Source organism: Saccopteryx leptura, chromosome 10, assembly GCF_036850995.1.
Source record: "Saccopteryx leptura isolate mSacLep1 chromosome 10, mSacLep1_pri_phased_curated, whole genome shotgun sequence".
NCBI lineage: Eukaryota > Metazoa > Chordata > Mammalia > Chiroptera > Emballonuridae > Saccopteryx > Saccopteryx leptura.
The window spans coordinates 20,212,526-20,236,865 of record NC_089512.1 but is presented as its reverse complement, the minus strand read 5'-3'; the positions used below and the strand labels follow the sequence as shown (position 1 = coordinate 20,236,865).

The window sequence follows — 24,340 nt, the reverse complement described above, 5'->3', positions numbered from 1 at the left end:
TGTTTGTCCAAGAGGCAGGGTCCCTATGTAGGGAAAGGGACCATTGACAAGGTGGCATGGTGACTGATCTCACAGGAACTGGAACAGAGACGGAAGAACTTAGACGTTACCTGCTAGGTATCAGGAAGCCACAGAGCTTTTGATGGATAGCAGGGTGCGTTAGAAAGATGGCAGTGGGGAGTGAGGTAGGGTTCAGACGGGAAGTCAAGACTGGAGGTGGGGAGATTTGATGGCAATAACCCAGGCCAGAGAGAGGGAGGAAATGAACTAGATCAGAGAGGAGATAGTAGGGTTATGTTTATTTTCATCTCTCCCCTACACTAGTGTTACTGCAAACCTGGAGCCAGACATCCCACGTCTTTCCGATGAGCCTGCCACTGTCCATGAACAGGATACCGTATTTTTCGCTCCATAGACGCCATTTCCCCCAAAAAAGTGGAGGGGAAAATGACCGTGCATCTTATGGAGTGAAAAATATGGCATTTTATTAAATATTTTAACACACCATTTGATTCAGAATATCTTTTTTCCTTTTTTTTATAATATTTTTTATTTATTCATTTTAGAGAGAGAGAGAGAGAGAGAGAAAGAGATAGACAGACAGAAAGGAGGAGCAGGAAGCATCAATTCCCATATGTGCCTTGATCAGGCCAGCCCAGGGTTTCAAACTGGCGACCTCAGTATTTCCAGGTCGACACTTTATCCACTGCGCCACCACAGGTCAGGCAGAATATCTTTTTTCTTATTTTCCTCCTTAAAACCCTGGGTGTGTCTTATGGTCAGGTGCGTCTTATAGAGCGAAACATATGGTAGATTTTCTATCCTCTGGTAACTCTGTGTTCTAAAATGATCTTTAGATGAAAAAGTGACAGAACAAGATTGGATTTTGTGCATCTATGCATTGGCTTCTTCCTTGCAAAGCATGGATGAAAATATTACCTTCTTGGGAAGTGACATGTTCCCGTCACCTAGCGTTTTACTTTACGAGGTCCTGTTGTCTTAGTATCTGGGATGCCCATCAAATAAGTCAGATTTTGCTGAAACATTGAGTCATCTACTTCAACAAAAGAGCCAAGTCCATAAACATCCTCTATTCTCTAAGAGGAAAAGTTCTGCAAAAGGGAGTCTCAGAAAGCCAAAAAAAAACAAAACAAAAGGCAGCTGTCAGTGCCCTGACAATGGCCAATAAATGCATGGTGCATCATAAATCTTGTTCATTTTTAATTTCAAAAATAGTTGCCTTTCACTAGGTACCAGGCCAGGAAGTGAGTAACCTGATATTTTCAGGGGAATGGGTTTTCCAGAGACACCTACTCCTATTGCTTGAGTAAACAATTGTTGACAAGCTTTGTGTGTGGCTATCGTGTGTCTTAGGTTGTCACGTTGGTAGGCAGCTCTTGAAACCACCATCACCTACCATCCTACCTTTAAACATTATGAATGTTTCTGATGGGTACAACTTCAGTTTGCAAGGGCGTGGGTGCAGTTGGGCTCCAGGATTTGGCGTACCTTTAGAGTAAATTTCGTCCCAGGCTAGAGATCTCGGCTGGGGATGGTTTCATTTGGCTCCCAGGGGGCCACCACTCCAAGATGGCGTGTGTTCCCAGGACCTGTACTCGCTGTGCCTTCCTCCTCTTTCACAAGCCACTGCCAGTTCCTGTTGCATCTTCCCCCTCTGCCATCTTGGCTTCTTGTGTTCTGATTCTCTACCCTGCTTCTTGTCTAAATATATTTTTAAATCATCAGGTTTTACTAGTGTTTTCTGAAATTGACTACTGAGTAGGCAGAATGCCCATTTTTTGTTCACTTGTTGGCTTGGTGCATTTTTGGCCTAATCAGCATTGAACCAGAACCACCTTCCCCCCAGGACACTGTCCCGGGCAGCGCTGTCATTGAGGTGATCCCCTTCTGTGGGCGTCTGCAAGTCCCAAGTATCCCAGCTCTCCAGAGTTGCCGCCGTGGCTCCAGTGCTTTCCAGGGGCTGATTATTTAGCTTTCTCTCCAAATTCTGTGAGTTCTCCAAGATCTTTTCAATAAACTGCCCAATGTAGTGAGTGACAGTCATTCCGTATTCTTTGAAAATGGAGGACCATACTAATCTTCTGAATAACTTGGCTTCTTCAGCCATTTCAACTAAGGGAGGTTAAAACCAACTGGACATGCTTTATTTACTAAGTATCCTCTCTGGGTGCTGACAGTTTCCCATGTATTTGTATTGTTCTCCAAAGCTTGAAGGTCACCCAGTTACTGTCAAAAAATAAATATGATGTTTCTTTCTTTCTCTTTAAAAAAAAAAAAAAAAAGAGTTCACTTAAGTATAAGGCTGGATGCTTGAGGTCAATGGATAGAGTTGTTGTAGTAAAAATAGTCTAATACTGCCAAAAAAGAAACACAAAGCAAGGCATTGGTGTGACTTCATCTTTTCTAGTAACATGGCACAAAGAAAACAAACATACAAATACACTTACAAAACAATGATAAGTCAACAGTTATTAGATACTTACGATGATTAGGTACTGAGCTAGGTACCTTATATGAATTACTTTATTTAATCCTCATAATAACCTTATGATGAAGATACCTTTATTAACTCCATTATGCAGATAGGGAATTTGAGGCCAGTGAAATGAAAAGAATTGCCCAAATAACACAAGTAGTAAGTGGTAGAACCAGAGGTCAGAGCCAAACAGCCAAAGTTCAGACATCGTATTGATTATTACTACATTTTCACTTTTTCACAAAAAAGCAAACAAGAAGGTACTGTTTCTTGTGCTTCATCAACCTCACTAAACTATTAGAATGCATATTTTGTATACTTCTAAAGCCATAAGTGATTATCTTGGAACTGTGTATTAAATTGCAATGTGTGGCAATTTAATATATAGTTTTAAAACCAATTTGTTCAAGTGTTGACTTCAAGATTTTAAATGTATTCCACTTAACCAGTAATTTAAATGAAAATTTAAATAAATGCTATAAATGGTTGCCTCATTTGCATGATCTGTTGATTAACTCAGATATGAGGCTCATCTGTGCCCACTGTTCTGTCTCCTAGCTTAGGCCGTGGGAAGATCATCTTCTAGGTGAGTGAGGACAATTACTCTCAGCTCCTCACACGTGCTCTGACATTCACACATGGCCACCCTCCAATGCAGAAAACTACCCTTACCAAAACTCTTTGGTGGAATTTATTAAATGTCATTGGAAAGAATATACTAAGAAGCTGCTTAGAATAGCAGTAAGATGCAAGATGCATCTCTAAGAAAAAATAGATGGTGTAAACTTCCTTCTAAGGAGAGAGGCCTCTGTTACTAGCAGGACAAATGTGTTGCTAAGTGGGGGTATAGAAGTTTGGGGTCAGAGATAAATTGCTCAATGATGTAGATTTCCTTCCTCATCCTTTATGCTGCACAGAATTAGCCTTACTTACCTCCACATAAAATCAGAGTAAATGTCCTAAAATTTTTACTTGGCAGCCAACACAGTCACAGAAAGTACATTATAGATGGTGCCACTGACATGACAAATGTAGGAGCTCTGGGGGATGCCAGCAGATCGCATCGCTCTTGTGATGCTGATAAATGAAGTAGTCACAGAGCATCACATAAGCAGATCATAAAGACATTGGCACAGGTTATTCCACAGCTGAGACCCACTGATGTCTGAGTTTGCATCCGTCTAGAATTTATGCCAAGGTTGCTTTTGCCAATTTTGTGTAGGATCATGGGATCTTAGAGAACTTGACAAGCATTTACAGATCATTTAGCAAATGTCCTCATTTTTAATTTGAGAGAACTGAGATTTAGCAGCATACACATTGTTTGATGCTTAGCTATCCCCTTCTACGGGTCTCAGGGCTGCCCACACTTCACTTTTCATAAGCATATGGAACCTATTTCGCATAATAATAGCTAGCAGTTGTTTAGCATTTACAATGTGCCAGGTTTTTAGTAAGTCCTTCATAAACACTAGCACATTCATCCCACATAACAACCCTGTGAAGATACAAACAACTAAAACTCACTCTGGTTAAGTTAAGCAGACAAATCACTTATTGCAACAGTTATCTAGAATTGTGCATGAAATGACCACAAAACTTAGTAGCTTAAGATAATGATGATGTATCATTTCTCATGATGCTGAGGCTTGTCTGGGTAGTTCTGCTGGTCTTGCCTAAGCTCACTCACACAATTGCGTCGTCAACTTGTGTGTTGGCGGGGAGCTAAGCTAGCTGGGAAGATTGAGATTGCTGGATCTCTCTCTCCACCTGGGTTTTATTATTAAAGAGATTAGAGGATCCTCCTCATATGGTAACAGCAGATTCAAAGACAGTGAAGTAAAAAGCTTCAAAGTCTCTTGAGGCCTAAGATTGAATGTCAGACATTCCTTCTGCCATACTCTGTTGAACAAAGTGAGTCACAAGAACAACTGGATTCAAAATAGCTCACATCTTCAGCCTTGGCTGGTTAGCTCAGCGGTAGAGCATGGGCTCAGCGTGTGGAAGTCCCAGGTTCAATTCTCGGTCAGGGCACATAGGAGAAACACCCATCTGCTTCTCCACCCTTCCCACCTCCTTTCTCTTTATTTCTCTCTTCCCCTCCCACAGCCAAGGCTCCATTGGAGCAAAGTTGGCCTGGGCACTGAGGACAGCTCCACAACCTCCGCCTCAGGTGCTAGAATGGCTCCGGGCCACAATGGAGCAACGCCCTAGATGGGCAGAGCATCGCCCCCTAGTGGGCATGCTGGGTAGATCCAGATTGGGTGCATGTGGGAATCTGTCTGACTGCCTCCCCACTTATAACTTTGGAAAAATACAAAAAAAAATTAGCTCATATCTTGATTACAGAAGGCAATGTCACATTAGAAAGTGGTAAGAATACTAGGTGGAAGGAATCTGAGACCACTTTTGCAATCTATAAAGGTTCACTCTTTGACCACAAATTATTCATATTCCTCCCACCAACAAAATGTGCTCAGTTCCATCCCAGGACCTCCAAGAATCTTATCCCATTATGGAAACAGACTATATGTCCAGGATCTCCTGATTTGCATCAGGTCTACAAAGAGATAAGACTGTGTAGTGGCAGCTGCTCTTGGTCTAGATACCCACAGACTAAAACACCAGTTATTAGACACCATCTACAATCTACAAAACGTACAATAGTGAGAAAGATAGGATAACTTCCACTGATACCGTATACACTGTCACTGGTCCACAGCAGTTCTGAAATCTAGCCAGGTACATATGGCTCATCCTGAATGGAGTCTGAGTCTGCCCTCTGGGGTGGTTTTCTAACCCATTATTCTCTGTGGCTTTGGGTTCTTCACTCTGGCAGGAGTCAAGCAGGAGCTCAGTTTCTCTGACAGTCTGCAAAGTCAGACTGATATAGTGATGGATATTAGTAGACACATCACTGCATTGTAGTTTGTCTTCACTCTCTTCACCTCTCATGGTTCTGGATCCCCGGGGATGGCAGCTCCACAGAGAAACTGCCTTCTTTCTTCAGCTCCTTTTACAGTCACACTTGGACAACTGTGCACGCCTGCATTCCCAGACTCCCCTGCATGTTCCAACTTGTCCATTCCTGCCAGCAGGTCGGAAAGGTTGGTTCGTGACTTTTTTCTGATTTCCAATTAACCCTTATGGAATATTTCTTCCTAAGAACTCCCACAATTGTGTAATAGGCTTAATTTTTGTCATACATTCCTCATATTCCTCCTCCATAGCGTTCTTTATGTAGAATATGTTATTATTATTCATCTTCCTCCATAGCATTCCATATGCAGAATATGTTATTATTATTAATCTTCACCACAGTTACACAGTTATATACATCCCCATTTTACAGATGAGGACACAAAGTCTCAGTGAAGTAGGTAGGGTTGCTATGGCTACACAGCTGAAAGATGTCAGAGCTTGTATTAGAACTCAGGTTTATCTGATTGCTGGTCCTATGCATGAAAGTCCTATATTCTATCTTCTGGGAGATAAGAAGTTGGAACAGTTGGTGTATTAGCAAACTGGTTTCTGGGGGGAAAAAAGATCCCCAGATTGATAGCATTTGCCTATTTCTATGGCATAAAGACCCACCAAGCCAATATGCTGTTATGAGGTAGCTTCAGCATACCATCGGACAGGGAGCTAGGAAAACAAAAGCTCTTCAGTAAGAAAATGTACTAATTGTTAACAAAATGGGGAAGGGTGGTCCTTCAGGTAAATCACTCGTGTGCAAGCTTTCTGATTTCTAAGTGCTGGGACCTTTACCTCTTTGCCTGTGACCTTTCTGTTGTTTTCCAAACATGCTCTGCCCACTTACATGGCAAGCCCAAAGCTCTGAAAAATCAATGCTCATACCTTAACAGCCCTCAAACCAGTAACTGACAGAAACGAGTGTTTAAACAGCCAGCACTCCTTTTACCTGAGATACCTCTGAGACGTATATTTTTTCACTAACACCCAGCATTACCCAGCAGAATTAAGCTTTACTTACCCACAGCGATACCTGGCTTTATAGTGTATTCTCTATTGGTCTCCCTGGGACCACCTTCCAAAAGCTACTACTTATACTCCGATCCTCGACTCGGGTTCTGTTTCTGGAAAACCCAAATTGAAACAAATGGCTACCATTTTTTGAATGTGTGCAGACCAGATTGTCACTGCACTAGGCAATGACATTATACAAATCTTCGTAACACCTTTAGAGACAAGAATCAAACCCTGAGAGGTCTGAAATGAGACTCAGAGGGGGAAACTTGATGAATGTCACCTAGCTGGTATAGGAAATAGCAGAGCTGCTATTCAGACTATGGCTGATGCAGTTATTTCTTCTTTTTTTTCAGTAAACCATTCATTCTCTTTCACGGGAGATTGGACTGACACACACGAAACAATAAAATAACAATTAGCTACCAAGCTGGCATAGTGTATTGAACACTTTTGGGCAAAACTGTCATCATATGGATGTTCGGCAATTACTTTCTAAAATTCTCTTCTGTTGTGCCATTGAAAAATCAGGCCACTGATGAATATTAGAAAATTGAACTTTTTATAGATTTTCTTTCTCCTCTATCACTGCTTCATACAAATTAGGTAAAATAACACTGAGCTGATGGCATGACAGTATGCCATGATGAAAATACATATGAAAGAAATGTGTTCCTTGAATGTATTTTTTGGCCCACATAACATCTGAAACAACAGATATGTCATAAAATATCAATGAAGTCTCTATTGATTTTGTAAGTCAATACAAAGTATTAGGAGAATAAATAACACAGCATTTAGAGTGCTGAATTGGGAATAACCTCATCATCTAAGAAATTCAAACAAATGGAGGTCTTAGCAATATATTTAATAGGCAAAAATTGAAATGTGGAAATTTAAGATTTGCCAATGCTGCAGCTAAATCATCAAAACATGTTTTAATATTTAATGATGGCTTGCTGACATCAAATAATTTAGCTGGTCTATAATACGTATTCCCCATTAAGAAGCTCCTGAATTCTGAAAATTTTAAACATTGTGCAACAGCATCTCAGATGCTGGTAGAAACAAACAAACAAACAAACAAACAAAAACCCAACTCTGACTTAACCAGTATTTTGCAGGGTTGACTTCTTACTTTTAATTCTGTGCTCTGACAATATGCATAGAAGGAACCCTCTGGAAACTGGGAGGGGGGAGCTTTAGTCCGACCCTATCACTACATAGTTCTGTAAGTGGTACTTTAACCCAGGGTCATCAAACTTTTTATAAAAACTGCCCACTTTTGCAGTGCTGGTCAACCTGGTCCCTACAGCCCACTAGTGGACATTCCAGCTTTCATGGTGGGTGTAGCAGAGCAACCAAATGGCGCCATGATTGGCCCAAAATGAAAGCTGGAACATCCACTAGTGGGCTGTAGGGACCAGGTTGACCAGCACTGCAAAAGTGGGCAGTTGCTTTTTTTGTTTTGTTTTGTTTTTGTATTTTTCTGAAGTTGGAAACGGGGAGGCAGTCAAACAGACTCCCGCATGCGCCCGACCAGGATCCACCCAGCATGCCCACCAGGGGGCAATGCTCTGCCCATCTGGGCCATTGCTCTGTTGCAACCAGAGCCATTCTAGTGCTTGAGGCAGAGGCCATAGAGCCATCCTCAGTGCCCGGGCCAACTTTGCTCCAATGGAGCCTTGGCTGCAGGAGGGGAAGAGAGAGACAGAGAGGAAGGAGAGATGGAGGGGTGGAAAAGCAGATGGGCACTTCTCCTGTGTGCCCTGGCCGGGAATCGAACCCGGGACTCCTGCACGTCAGGCCAATGCTCTACCATTGAGCCAGGGCCTAAAGTGGGCAGTTTTTATAAAAAGTTTGACTACTCCTGCTTTAACCTCTCAGTTAAATCATGCTCTACAAAATGACTTGCCACTCACTCTGTTAACGATTCTAAAGCTAACGCTAGTTTTTTTTTTTTTTTTTAATTAAATTCCTATTCATGTACTTAACATAAATCACCTTTCAGCATTTCGAAAAATGGTCCTCATCAGTGCTTTACAGCAGTAGTCCACAACGTTTTTTGGGCCACGGACCGGTTTAACATCAGAAAATATTTTCACAGACTGGCCTTTAGGGTGGGACAGGTAAATGCACAAAATAAAATTATGTGACCGGCGTAAAACCTGTGGTATTTTTAAATATAATTGTCGAACTTACGAAACAAGAGTCAAGAGTGAGTCTTACAGATGTAACAGAGGGAATCTGGTCATTTTTTAAAAATAAAACATCATTCAGACTTAAATATAAATAAAACGAAAATAATGTAAGTTATTTATTCTTTCTCTGTGGACTGGTACCAAATGGCCCATGGACCGGTACCGGTCCGTGGCCCGGGGGTTGGGGACCACTGCTTTGCAGAACTGTGAATCTCTGTTTCGGGAGCATGATGCTTGCTCAGGGGAGGAAATGATGGAGACGAGCAGGTGGTCCTCAGACCCACAGAGCCTACTTCAGGCACAGCCAAGCTACGCTATCTCAAAAGCATCTCTATACAATTTTGCTTAAACAAAGAGGTTTGTAGGCATAAATTAATGAAGGAACCCTTCAGCTTCAAATGACTATTTGACTGACTGACTTCTGACACCCATTGCTTTTCCCTCTTTAAAAAAAAAAAAGGAAAACTTATCTATGAAGCCTCACCTACCCTGGGACACTTCATCAGCAGACCTCATGCCCAGCTTGGTGAATCTTTATCCTTGGCAATCACACAGCTCAAGCACAGTGCCCATGTCGACGACAGTGGCTGAAACAACCAATTTTAGTTGTTTCAAGGCTATTTATGGCTCCATTACTTTAATGACACCCAGCTATACTGAGAAAATATAGTATCTTTATTTTAGTTCCTAATTAATCTTGTGAGTACCCACTGCTGGAAGGAGGTAACAAAATTTACTTTATTTAGTCCAACCTACTTAAAATTTAGTCAGCTATAATAAATTAAACAGTCCTTTTAGAAAATGCTCAGTTTTACTGGGTAAACGTGCTTGATCCCTCAGATTCTCACTTCCCTCTCTTTTTTTTATTAGACTCTCTTTTTTTTTGTGATAGAGACAGAGTCAGAGGGAGGGACAGATAGGGACAGACAGATAGGAAGGGAGAGAAATGAGAAGTATCAATTCTTTGTTGCGGTTCCTCAGTTGTCCTTTGATTGCTTTTTCATATGTACCTTGACCGTGGGGCTACAGCAGACTGAGTAACCCCTTGCTCGAGTCAGCGACCTTGGGTCCAAGCTGGTGAGCCTTGCTCAAACCATATGAGCTCACGCTTAAGCTGGAGACCTCAAGGTTTCAAACCTGGGTCCTCCACGTCCCAGTCCAACGCTCTATCCACTGCACCACTGCCTGGTAAGGCAATACTCTCATTTAAAAAAAAAATTTTTTTATTTATTGATTTTAGAGAGAGAAAAGGGGTTAGCAGAAAGCATCAATTTGTGGTAGTTGCTTCTCATATGTGCCTTGACCAGGCAAGCTCAGGGTTTCAAACAGGCGACATCAGCATCCACAGGTTGATGCTTTAATACTCTGCGCCACCACAGGTCAGGATCCTAATACTCTTCCTAATGGCTTCAGTTACACAGGGAGAAAAGCATGAACTACTCAGCTTTAAGATGGAGAAAGAGAAGTAGGGTCTATGAATCAGTGTGGCGTCCACCGGCACCTTTGTCTGGGGCAATCTCACATGTCTACATCCCTACTCCTTTCCTACCTGGAAGTCACGGCTGAGGCATGCTCGTGGTCTTCTCTCTCGCCTTGGTCAGATCCTGGGGGTGCTCACTGGCTGAAGTGGCCTCACCTGGGCTGTTGGTGATGATACCCTCTGGGCTTGTGCCTGCTTTTCTCCCTCACCCTCATCAGAGAGAGAGAGATCTTGGGAGGATCAAGGACACTCGATTCTGCTACCTCCCTCTGAGGACAAGAGGGCCTTTCTGAGTCACTCCACCCCTTAAAAAAGCTAAATTTGGCCCTGGCCGGTTGGCTCAGTGGTAGAGCGTCAGCCTGGCGTGCAGAAGTCCTGGGTTCGATTCCTGGCCAGGGCACACAGGAGAAGCGCCCATCTGCTTCTCCACCCCTCCCCTTCTCCTTCCTCTCTGTCTCTCTCTTCCCCTCCCGCAGCCGAGGCTCCATTGGAGCAAAGATGGCCCAGGCGCTGGGGATGGCTCCTTGGCTTCTGCCCCAGGCGCTAGAGTGGCTCTGGTTGCAACAGAGCAACCCACCGGAGGGGCAGAGCATCGCCCCTTGGTGGGCAGAGCGTCGCCCCCTGGTGGGCGTGCCAAGTGGATCCCGGTTGGGCGCATGCGGGAGTCTGTCTGACTGTCTCTCCCCGTTTCCGGCTTCAGAAAAATACAGAGGGAAAAAAAAAAAAAGCTAAATTTAGCTTCTCTGTCTCCCCAACTTCAGTGAGCCATCACTTGCTTGGAATTGGTTCTAAGGTGGTCTCCTTCAAGAAAACTTGGTACAGACCTCTGTTGCTGCCTTCAGTATTACCACAAAGGGCCCCTCCCTGCCTCCTGACACGGACCCTAAGTGATGAGAAGTAGCGACCATGTCTCTCAACTCTTGCTTCTCTTGCTGTAACCTCTTTTACTCCACCTGTTATGCACTCATGTCATACGTGGAGGTTTTTTTTCATTCCTATTCCTACATCAACTATTCTTTTTTTGGACCCTAACTTCATGGATAACCTTTAAAAGTGCACCAGGGTACTTTCTCTGTACTATGGGCAAAACTCCATAATTTTATCTTTTAGGCCTAGTAGATCATGTTAAAAGAAAAGTAAAAGAATTTAGAAATCCCTACCACAAGATAATAGCCTGATTTGTAAAAATATTGTTTTGTTTTGAAACTTTTATCCTCACCACTGGAATCTAAATAGTAATAGCCATAGTTTTTCTCTTTAAATTCTATCTGTGAAAATCATGATCTCTTGGGCATACAGCTGCTGGCACAAAAGAGCAAGGTACTCAGAGAGAGCAGAAAAGCACAGTAATATGTTTTTGAAATATAATGTGCATGGATCTGCTTTAAAATTGGGTTGTGGTGAAGGATGCACAATTCTGTACATTTAGTAAAAATTGAATTGCACATTTACACAGGTAAATTTTATTATATGTAAATCACACCTCAATAAAGCTCTTAAAAAACCATGCACAGTGCAGAAAAGAATAAGGCACAGTGGCTGAGCACCCTATAAGCTGTACTATGGACTTCTTCGTGGAGCTGCTGATGGCAGCAGTGGAGGGAGGACAAGGAGAGAGGATGCAGCCACTGTTCTCTCCATGAGAGTTAGAGATCAATCATATTCCCAGTGAGAAAAAAAGCTTTCATTTTCCTTTAAACTGGGTCCTACCTGCCAACTTTGTTTACATGTATCTCTCTTGAGCAATATAATGTTATCAGTGTCTTCAAATCATGAGCATAAATGATAACTAATCATTTTTACATTTTTATTTACATAAAAATGTTTTTATTTATACATACCCTATAGGAAAGCCTCTTATCTGGCCATTGCAAATATACAGAACATCTACAAGCATACAGGTGAATGCAACATAAATAAATCTGAAAATGTTAGTATAACAGATACTTATAAACTCTTCTCATGTAGACCTTTTCACACCTCATCCAGAGGCAATCTACCTTATACCTTACATCCTGTACAATTCCAACCTCTCGTGGGATTAAAAAGAAAAACAACCCAAGAAGATGAAACGAAAACCAAGCTTGTTACAAGCAATGAATTGCTTGAAGTGTGGCAAGTGAGGATTAAAGATGCTACCAGGGTTTTTGAGAGGAAAGAAAATATAGGCACTCACAGGAGACTGTGATGAGGGAAGCAGCAACAGTATAAAAGAAGATGGAAGAATTCAAGAACAGCAATCTGACATCATTCCATGAAGGGACAAACTGCTGGGTACATCCCGTTTGAGAAATCTTACAATGTTCTGCAGCGCTTACAATGGCAAGGCCAAGGTACACAAAAGAGGATTAACTTGTTCAGGGAGGCAAGTACGTTTTTCAATTATTTTATAATATTTCTAGCCTTAAAAGTCCTTTTTATTTTGATTGATTATTTGGTTGTTAGTTTAAAAAAAAAAATTTATTGTGGTAAAAATATATAACAAGCCCTGGCCGGCTGGCTCAGTGGTAGAGCATTGACCTGGCGTGCAGGAGTCCCAGGTTCGATTCCCGGCCAGGGCATACAGGAGAAGTGCCCATCTGCTTCTCCACCCCTCCCCCTCTCCTTCCTCTCTATCTCTCTCTTCCCCTACCGCAGCCAAGGCTCCATTGGAGCAAAGTTGGCCCGGGCGCTGAGGATGGCTCTATGGCCTCTGCCTCAGGTGCTAGAATGGCTCTGGTTGCAACAGAGCAATGCCCCAGATGGGCAGAGCATCGCCCCCTGGTGGGCATGCTGGGTGGATCCCGGTCAGGTGCATGCAGGAGTCTGTCTGCCTCCCCGTTTCCAACTTCAGAAAAATACAAAAAAAAAAAAAAATACAACAACAAAAATATATATATAACATAAAATTTACTGTATCAGTCATTTTTTAGGTTTATAGTTCTCTATGTTAAGTATATTCACATGGTTGCAAAACAGATCTCCAGAACTTTTTATCTTTCAGAACTGAAACTCTATACCTATTCAATACTCATCCTTCTCTCCCTCTTCCCCCACCCCTGGTAACCATCATTCTACTTTCTGTTTCTGTGAATTTGACTGTTTTAGGTACCTTGTATAAGTGAAATCATACAATATTTGTTTTATCGTGATTGGCTTATTTCACTAATATAATATCCTCAAGGCTCATAAATGTAGTAGCATGTGATGAAACTTCTATCTTTTTTAAGGTTAAATAATATGTCATTAAAGTTATTACCACACTTGTTTATCTATTTACTCATTGATGAACGTTTGGGCTGCTTCCACCTCTTTGCTATCATGAATAGCACTGCTATGAACATGGGTATGCAAATCTTTTGAGACCCTGTTTTCAATTCTTTTGGATATTTAGCCACAAGTGAGGTTACTAAAATATGATAGTTTTATTAATTTCTTCTTTTTTGAGGAACCTCCAGAAGGTTTTCATAGCAGTTGCACCATTTTATAATTCCACCAACAGTGTGTAAGAATTCTGATGTTGCTACATAATCTTCAACACTTGTTATTTTCTGTTCTGGGAGGTTTTTTTATGGTGGCTATTGAATTGGTGTGAGGTGGTATCTCATTGAGGTTCTGGTTTGAATTTTTCTGATGATTAGTGATATTGAGCATTTTTTCATATACTTGTTAGTCATTGTATATCATCTTTGAAGAAATATTTGTTCAAGTCTTTTGCCTATTTTTTAACTGGTTATTTGATTTTCATAGTTGGGTTGTGGGAGTTCTTTATTTATTCTGACTGTTAACTTCTTATAAGATATGTGAATATTTTCTCCCATCTTATAGATTGCCTTTCATTCTGTTGGTTGTGTACTTTGATGCACAACAGTTTTTAAGTTTGATGTATTCTCATTGCTCTATTTCTGCTTTTTTTTTTTTTTTTTTTTTGACTAATGCTTTTTGTTCCACATCCAAGAAACCGCTGCCAAATCAAATGTCATAAAGATTTCCCCTATGTTTTCTTCTAGGAATTGTATAGTTTTATGTTTTAAGTTTAGGTCTTTCATATATTTTATCTTTTTTATATTGTGTAAAGTACAGATCCAACTTTATTCTTTTGCATCTGAATATCTAGTTTTCTCAGTACCATTCATTAAAGAGACTATCCTTTCCGTAATGAGTGGCCTTGTCACATTGGTGGCCATCATTTGACCATAGTCACGAGGGCTTATCTCTTGGCTCATTATTCTATTGCATTGGTCTAGCTGTCTGTCTTTATGGCAGTACCACACTGTTTTTGATTATTGTAGCTTGTAATATGTTATGAAATCTGAAAGTGTGAGTCCTTCAACTTTGTTCTTTTTCAAAATTATTTTGGCTACCTGGGATTCCTTAAGGTTCCGTATAAATTTTAGGATAACATTTACTATTTCTGTAGAAAATGCTCTTGTAATTTGGATACAGATTGTGTTGAATCTGTAGTTCACTTTTTAAATTTCTCTCAACAATGTTTTTAGTTTTCAGTATACAAGTCTTTTACCTTCTTGGTTAGGTTCATGTGTAAGTATTCTTTTTGATGCTATTGTGAATCTTAAAAGTTTCTTTCTTCTTTTTCTTTAATTTAGAGAGAGGCAGGGAGAGAGACATAGAGACAGAAACATCAAGCTATTCCTGTATGTGTCCTGACCAGGGATCAAACCAGCAATCTCTGTGCTTCAGAAAAATGCTCCAACCAACCGAGCTATCCAACTAGGGCTTTTAAAAGTTTCCTAATGCAAATTTTAAGTGTTTGGCTTTTAAAGTGATTAGTAGTGAGACAGTAATATGTGGAATAGATGGATGTTATCCCATGGGTCTAAATCTTTCAACTCTAAATATCCTATTTGCTCACCCAATTCCAAATGTTTCCATATCTCACTCTATAAAATTTTGTCATCCCACCACCAATAAGAAAAAGAAAGGGGACAGCAAAGATGCATTCCATGGTAGTCTCTTGAGTCTGAGTACAAACACTTTTTTTGGATCCATCCTAGCTTGAAGGGCCCCAGACACAAAAATCACAGACAAGGCAACTTAAGTAATGTATTTAAACCACATCTAGGGACATGGAACAATGCTCCGCCAGGGCAGGAGAATGCCTGCTCTGTGATCATTTCATTGCATGAGAATTTTGTGATATATTTTTCACAAAATAAATATCAGGTGAAAACCCACATTGGGGGTCTCTGTGATTCATTTCATGTGCAAGTCTGCAGTCTGCAGGGCCTGTTGAAAAAGGATGGTCCTTACACAAGCGGCGGCAACAGAAGAAGGACAACCTTTAGTCACCTAAATCCACCAGAGATAGGATGTGTCCTTCTATGGGCTCAGGGAGATGTTGACCTCAATCATCACCACTTAAGAGTAGCAGGAAAAAAAAAAACTATCTCCCAGGCTACATTTTTTCTATTGTATTCCTTATTTATGCTGTTTCAGTTTTGAGCAGGAAGAATCTTAAAAAAAAAAATCACTGTTCCCTTTTCAATTACTCTATTAGGACTGGTAGAAGTCCAAGGTCTCCTTTCTTCATATCACAACGCATTCGTTATTTGGTTTGGAGGATTCTTCAAATTAAATCTTATTTTAAAACATACTCCCCATAGAGTTGCATTTATATTTATCCATGTAATTCAATGTGATGAAATTGAGGGAGGAAGGTAGGAAATACTTATCTTCAATGGAACAGGTACTTAATATACATTCTCATAAAAGCCAGTGGCATAAGTAGTGCTGTTTCTTATCACCTCCATTGTACTAGGCAGTGAACTATTGCTCAGAAAGGGGCCTCATTGCTTTTAGAGCCAGAAACTGAGTGTTGGTCTGTAAGAATCAAAGCTCAAATATTTTCCTCTCTCCTCGCTGCCTTGAGAGCAGCCTCCTCCTTTCTCCAACAGCAATTTGACCAAGTGTGATTTGTTCAAGTTGATCATTTGTCAAAAAAAAACAACCCTATTATTTCTCATCAATGGATTTCTAAGGAACAGTGATACTTATGCTCATTTGGGCAAATATTTAACTCTATATTTTGTCTTCAGACATTGTTTACCTTTTTCTAGAACTGTAGAGTTCTCCCATTCTTTTATTTGCTTCCATATCTTAAATTAATTTTAGCCAATTATTTTTCCTTTATCTTGTTTGTGATAAAAAAAGAAATGTTGAGATAACCTGAGTATTCAGCATAGGGGATTAATAAGAACACACTTAGATTCCAATGTAAGGATATGTTTGAATAATATAAATGGCATGCATACCCATGTAGATAAAAACCAAACTAGATAAATACAGCTGGAAAGCCAGGCCTACACTGAATGAGAAAAACATTTTTTTTTTTTAATTTTTCTGAAGCTGGAAACGGGGAGAGACAGTCAGACAGACTCCTGCATGCACCCGACCGGGATCCACCCGGCACGCCCACCAGGGGGTGATGCTCTGCCCACCAGGGGGCGATGCTCTGCCCCTCCGGGGCATCGCTCTGTTGCAACCAGAGCCACTCTAGCGCCTGGGGGCAGAGGCCAAGGAGCCATCCCCAGCGCCCGGGCCATCTTTGCTCCAATGGAGCCTCGGCTGCGGGAGGGGAAGAGAGAGACAGAGAGGAAGAAGAGGGGGAGGGGTGGAGAAGCAGATGGGTGCTTCTCCTATGTGCCCTGGCCGGGAATCGAACCCGGGACTTCTGCACGCCAGGCTGACACTCTACCACTGAGCCAACCGGCCAGAGCGAGAAAAACATTTAAGCCAAGTGAAACCCCATCCCAACCCTCTCCCTTAACTAATTAATTTTTTTTTCTATTTTTCTTTCAGAGTAATGCAGGATCACTGGGGAAAATACAGACAGGAAGAACCTAAGAAAACCCCCATCATTCACCCAATCACTTACAATTACATTTAATCCTCAAGTAAATATTCTTTCAGCTCTGGTTCCATAAGTACAAATGAATTACTATTTTTCAACAAAATGAACTCTTACTGTACAAACTATCCTTCAATATACTGTAATCTAAGTAACCCAGTGTTTATATTTTTCAAACTAAACCATATTGCTACACATTTACTGCACTCCAACAACTAACAGCAGAGCAGAAATAATTGCCTTGAAATTAAGAGATCAAAAATAAAATAGGAGAAAATATGAAAATTTCTGAAGACAGATTTTTAAAAAGGGCTTAAAATATTAAAAGTTTGAAAACTGACTCCAAATGCTCCCAAATTACTAGTATTTGAACTAATTGGTGAATGAGAGTATCCATTTTCAAGCAACTCATTATAATGTTTAATGAAGTTAATACAGGAAATGAGATGACTGTGAAATGCTCAGTAAAATGATTTACGGTTTAATCGTAAAAAGCCTAATAGATAAAGTGATTTCATGGTTGTTCCTATAATTTGAGGATTAGATGAAGAAATATAACTTAGACAAGTGGAAGGGCTAGGGTGCTATAAACTGGAGTTCAAAAGAAGGCACTGTCAAAAAAATGTTGAGCGAGCCATGAGCATGAAAGCAGCATAATTCAGTTTGTGGAGGATTCTATAGGTCAAGTGGCCCAGCTTATTCAGCAGGTATAAAAGGACAGGAGGGTAAAGCTGTACAGTAAAAAACATTGCATTTTTTTTTCTTCTCTTCCAAGTAAAAGGAGGGGAGAAAGAGAGACAGACTCCCACATGTGCCTTGACCAGGATCCACCTGGCAACCCCCATCTGAGGCCAATATTCTGTCCATCTTGGGCCATGCTTACAACCAAACTATTTTTAGTGCCTGAGGTGGAGGCTCCAGGGAGCCATCCTCAGTTCCTGGGGTCAATGTGCTCTAACCAATCAAGCTATGACTGCAGGAGGGGGAGAGAGAAAGAACATGGAGAAGTAGATGGCCACTTCTTTTGTGGGCCCTGACTGGGAATTGAACCCAGGACATTCACATGCCAGACCAAAGCTCTACTATTGGGCCAACTGGCCAGAGCCAAAAAAGTCACATTTCTTAATGGGTAACACTAAATTATTATGGCTAGGAATGCATATTTTGATGGTTAAACTATAAAAAAATGCAAGTAAGTAAATACTATCAAAATCAGGGGGCTGGTTCCTTTTAGGGGAGGAAAGGGACTATAACTGGAATGGGGACCTTAGGACGGGTGCCCCAGAATGATAGGAAAATTACGTTTCCTCCTTTGGGTGGTGGTTCCAAGCACACAAAATGACAGCTCAGTGTTCTACACAATCAATCCCTCAGAACCTGAAAAGGAGTTGAAGGGGTGCAAACAGAACCAATCCTCACGGAGTTTGGGTCTCAGGAGTCCTCAGAAGCTCACATGAAGGGAAAGCAGGAAAGAGAGGGAGAGGGGCCATGCCAGACCCAGGAACAGGGGTCCCCGAACTTTTTACACAGGGGGTCAGTTTACTGTCTCTCAGACCGTTGGAGGGCCGGACTATAAAAAACTATGAACAAATCCCTATGCACACTGCACATATCTTATTTTAAAGTAAAAAAACAAAACGGGAACAAATACAATATTTAAAATAAAGAACAAGTAAATTTAAATCAACAAACTGACCAGTATTTCAATGGGAACTATGGGCCTGCTTTTGGCTAATGAGATGGTCAATGTCCAGTTCCATATTTGTCACTGCTAGCCGTAACAAGTGATATGACGTGCTTCCGAGCCATGATGGGTGCGTCCAGTGTCACCGGAAGTAGTACTGTACGTGACCAACGCTGCACTTTGCGGTGCCGCCACATACAGTGCTCTCTCACTGACCACCAATGAAAGAGGTGCCCCTTCTGGAAGTGCAGTGGGGGCTGGATAAATGGCCTCAGGGGGCCGCATGTGGCCCGTGCGCTGTAGTTTGGGGACCCCTGCCCAGTTGTGTCCTGGGCAAAGCGAGAGGGGGGGGTTCTATTTTTGAGAGAGAATTTTCCTTCCAGTATTTTCCTATTTCCATATCCACTCTACCGCAGTGGGACGGAATGGGGCACCACCTCCAATCAAAGGATTGGGACTTCTAGAGAAGGAGGCCCACAGGGCTGGGTAGCGGGGAGGGGAGCAGAGTCCCTGCGAGGGGAAATCTCAAACCCGGGGTAAGGATTACCTTCCGACTGGAAGGAGTTCCCCATGTGGAAGGGAATGGGGATGCTACTGGATGATCCTGGAGAAAGAACCTCAGAGTCCCTTCTTCCCAGACAGAAAACTGAAGAAGCAATGAGAAGTTAGAAGGAAGACATGATCACGGTGCTCCCAGAGATGGTGTAAAAGAAACATTAAATTCTCTGCCCAGTATATAAATGTATGAGGTTTAAATGTCACTCACTCACATATCTATACCCGAAGAATGGTGATTAAAACCAAAACCAAAACAATGGAAGAAGCCACCCTGCCTCGCATAGGCTCTTGTTCCAAACAAAGAAAGGCTACTCAATGGACAGCCATCATGAAAGCACCCCGGATGTGTATATATAAAACATTAGAAGACACTCAGAAGTTAGATTAATGAATTACCTCATTCACCTCTACATCCGGTTTTCAGAATATGTAAATTTATTTATGGGAGCCTACTGCCTCCCAGACAGTATATTATTATGCTGTATGTTACTCCTCATCCTCACCATAATTCTAAACAGTGGATGTGTTTATCCCTGTTTCACAGATGAAGAAATCGAGACTGGCAGAGGATAAATGATGCGTCCAGAGACACACAGAGGAGCAGGCTGTAGGCAGAGAGCTGTGAATTCTCCTCCCTCTATGTTCCCACAGCTGTGCACACAGAACAGCAGTTCTCCCAAGGCACTGCTTTCTAAAATGGACTCATCCGTAGTGACCTAAGGGAAGTGTTACCACTGGGACACCTGCTCCGGAGAAGGGCTGTTAGAGAGTGTGGGCCCTGGGCCTGGGACAGGCTGCCCTTTTCCGTCAGAAAGGCCAAAGTGCCTCGCATGTCCAGCAGCCGCAGAGTTCCTGCCCCAGGGACAAAGCGCGGACTCCTATCCCAAGTGCAGATCCAGGCCTACCATCAGTAAGAACTTTCAGAAAGTCCTTCCTCACAGCTTTCCCACCCCACAGGAAGAGGAAAGAAGGCTGCTGTCACTTCTTCAATGAGCCACACATCCCAGGGTCCTCTCCACCCCGATTAGTCAGTAAGGGAGGGTTAGCGGAGATAGGTCTGTAGGAGCTCAGCTAGCACCCAGTGTGTTCAATAGGTGTTAGCACTTCTGCCCTGAGTGAGGGATGACTCATGGGCAATGTAGTTTGCCTGCGGTGGGTTTCACTTAAAGCAGGGGTCCCCAAACTTTTTACACAGGGGGCCAGTTCACTGTCCCTCAGACCATTGGAGGGCCAGACTATAAAAAAAACTATGAACAAATCCCTATGCACACTGCACAGATCTTATTTTAAAGTAAAAAAAAACAAAACGGGAACAAATACAATATTTAAAATAAAGAACAAGTAAATTTAAATCAACCAACTGACCAGTATTTCAATGGAAACTATGCTCCTCTCACTGACCACCAATGAAAGAGGTGCCCCTTCTGTCAGAAAGGCCAAAGTGCCTCGCATGTCCAGCAGCCGCAGAGTTCCTGCCCCAGGGACAAAGCGCAGACTCCTATTCCCAAGTGCAGATCCAGGCCTACCATCAGTAAGAACTTTCAGAAAGTCCTTCCTCACAGCTTTCCCACCCCACAGGAAGAGGAAAGAAGGCTGCTGTCACTTCTTCAATGAGCCACACATCCCAGGGTCCTCTCCACCCCGATTAGTCAGTAAGGGAGGGTTAGCGGAGATAGGTCTGATAGGTGCCCCAGATAAATGGCCTCAGGGGGCCGCATGTGGCCCGCGGGCCATAGTTTGGGGACCCCTGACTTAAAGGGTGGTAAAAAAAAAAAAAAGTAAATAAAAACTGAAAACATTTCAGAGAGAAAGAAAACTGAAAGATAAGGATGGGGCAAAAAATAAAATTATATAACAATTTTGTTCCTGAATGTCAAGATTCTTTATTTTATTACAATATACCAGACTTATGATAGTATATAAAAGTCAGCTTTTCAACAGGGAAAAATAAAAATCTAGCCTTCCATTAAAACTTGAAATTTGCTTCCAGTTTTTAGTTTCAACAAAAATCAAAACTGAATAAAATTAAAACAATGACTTTGCCCACCAAATTATATGGAAAGTCTATGTTATTTCTTTTCTTTTTATTAATGTTTAATTTATTGTGTTTACATGGATTCAAGTGTCCCACTGAATATAACTCCCTCACTCCCACCCCTGTATCCCTTTTTATAACCCCCTTCCCCTCTCTCCCTAAGTTCCTCCTCCCTTCCCTCTAGGATTTGCTGTCCTGTTATCTATATCTCTGTGTTATGTATATATAGTTTCACTAATCCCTTCACCTTCTCCGATCCATCCCCTCATCCCCCTTCCCTCTGACAGCTGTCCCTCTGGTCCCCGTGACCCTGCCTCTGCCTCTATTCCGTTCCTCAGTTCACTCTGTTCATTAGATTCCACATATATGTGAGATCATATGATATTTTTCTTTCTCTGCCTGGCTTATTTCACTTAGCATAATAATCTCCAGGTCTATCCACAAAGAAAATGAGAGTCTAAAGAATTCTTTACCTTAGTGGAATTAAAATCCAAATCTGGTATAACTAACTGCCTAAACTTCTCTTGGATGTACTGTGGCAAGATCACAAACTGTGTCAGAGCGTGAAGTGCGGGCTAAGCCCCTGCATCTGCCACAGGATTCCCGGGGACCTTCTGCCAAATGTAAGATCTGTAACAGATATTCTACAACGGAGTTCAACACAGGCATATCGTTTAACATACTTATCCAGTGGTCATCTACACTTGGAAATTTACTAAGCCTGACAGATACATATCCTGTATGCTTTCAAGATGTCACAGTGAACACTTGGCACAAGCAGGTGTTATCACACATGTTACTGCCTCATCACCTGCTCGAGAATAGCAGCGGCCCCAGCCTTCCTGTATCCTCTGGGACTGCAATTTAAGGTGAAATTTTGCACTTCACTGTTCAACTGTGAAGTCCTCACAGACTACAGACATGCCTGGTTACAAGCACACAAATGTGACTTAGGAAGACTAGATACTTCTTTTAAAGTTTACATCCCAGTTCGAAAGGGTGTGTGGCGTTAAAACAGAAATTAAAATTAAAAACACAGCAAACAAACAAAACAGTTCAGGGCTAAGGTAGTTAGATACAATTATCTTACCCATTCTTGCGTCCAGTAAAGAAGCCTGACATATGATTAGGAACTTATCAAATTAACAATCTAATTTACACCTCTCAATCAGTTCTCAAATAGCCAGATGTCTTAAATTACAGTGTGTGCTGACTCTAGGAAGACGAGAGTGATCGTTTTACAATAAGCTCCAGTCGTTTTAAAGTGTCAGTTTTATGCCATATAATGAAAACAATAACAATGCAATTAAAAAAAAAAAGTTTTAAAGAGGATCCAGAGCGATTATGATGGGAACATTTCTTGAGACTCTAAAAGGAATGAATGAAATGTTTCTTGCAGCATGATGGTTCTCTCGCCTTGCCAACTAACTCCTGTGCAGATTCCCTGCCCAGAAAATGACTGATCCGCAGGGAAGCCAAGCCAGTGTGCCTGACGCACCTGTTGAACCCCAGCCCCCCCAGAGAGTTTCCAACTTCACACAGCTTAATTAAGCTGTGTTTGGTACAATCCAAAAGGGTTATTGATGCAAAGAGGAGTTACTCCTATAGGAGCATTCCTCCTAAAAAGTCAATGACTAACTAGTTAATAAAAATGATTGGATAGCAATAATATTAACCACCTTTCAAAGCAGGGTCTTAACCAGGAGGTACACTGAGGCAGGTAAGGGGTCTATCTTGAAATCCTCAGCAAACATCCAAACATGTGTTATGAAGCTGGAGGGAAAAGGGACTCCGAATATTTCATCACACATTCAAAGACCCTTCCCTCACAAAAGCTGCTGACCATAATTTTACAGCAGGTCTAATGGCACCTAAGTCCTAAGGTCAATTTGGGAAATTCTGCTGCCACGATGCCTTCTTTAAACAACTAACGTCTCAGTCCCCCTGTCCCTAAGCTTCAGTACGAAGTACATTAGGGCATCAGTCAGTCTTGTAAGATCAAGGTAGCCTCTTCTAACAGCCTGTTCGTGGAGTAACGAATGGGTGGAGGTGGGAGGGCAGGGGGTGATGCTGTGTATATCCCAAAGTAGAAGCAAAATCGCCTTTCCTTACGGGAAGGTCTCTCCACTGTGTCTAAGGAGACTCGCAGAGCGCACCAATCAGTGAAACCCTAATGTGTTATTAACAAACAGCATAGTGCACATTGTTTGTTTCAAGCGCGGTTCTCTGCTCTTTATAGAAGTTAACTTTAATTCTAAAAATAGCCCTAAAAAGAGGCAAAAAAAAAAAAAAAGGTGCAAAAGTCCCTGAATAGGAGGACTTCCTACCCATCCCCACCACCTTACAGGGAAATAACCCTCCTCCCTGGTCCCCTAGGTCAACCAGCACCATGGAGATTAACACCGCGTGGGGGGAGGTTAAAGACTAAAAACGGAGGCTCGCAGGAGAGTCGTTACCGTCCACCAGGCACTCGGGGTCCGGGTCGCTGCTCATCGCTGCTCCCCAACTCCGGGCTACCCCGGGCGCGGCTCTTGCAGTCTAGGCAGCGGCTGCGGTTGCTGAGGCAGCGCCCCCTTAGGGACCGGCAGGTGCGCCCCGCTGCTGGGCGCAGCCACCGCAAGGGGAGGGACCGCGACGCGCGCTGGGCGCTTCCTTCACTTTGCAATCTCTAGAGCCTCTTTCTTGTAGACCACGGCTCTCTATTTAAATACTCGGCGGGCGACTGGCTGCTTGCCACTGACTTGACCCGGGGCCAGCGTCCCTCTGCCCTCTCTGGGCAGGGATGGGCACTGTGCGTAGGAGCTTGGGTAATTTGCCTGGGTAGGGATAGGCAGGAAGCACCCCCCCGCAGCCCGCCTATGGTCGAGGCTGGGGGAGGCAGGTGAGTGAGCCTTGGCCCGTCCTCTTCCCAGCGTCCAGCTTTCTGAGGAACCACCTCGCAGGGTCTGACCTGGCCTGAGAAGCCCTAAGCTAAATATGATGCCTGCTCGGGCAACCTGTGTTAGGGCATCTGAGGTGAACAGGATCCGCTACCATTCATTCAGTCCCGCC

General features: G+C 42.4%; 1 protein-coding gene across 2 annotated transcripts in view; it reads right to left on the bottom strand.

Moving 5' to 3' along the window:
- Nucleotides 1-23,925, bottom strand: part of GADL1 (glutamate decarboxylase like 1) — a 186,774-nt gene extending 162,849 nt beyond the window's left edge. For both annotated transcript variants that reach the window (XM_066350801.1, XM_066350802.1), the window contains exon 1: nt 23,746-23,925. In XM_066350801.1, the coding sequence (XP_066206898.1) occupies nt 23,746-23,782 (37 nt within the window). In that variant the 5' untranslated portion in view covers nt 23,783-23,925. The remainder of the gene's footprint in view (nt 1-23,745) is intronic.
- Between the last annotated feature and the right edge of the window lie 415 nt (nt 23,926-24,340).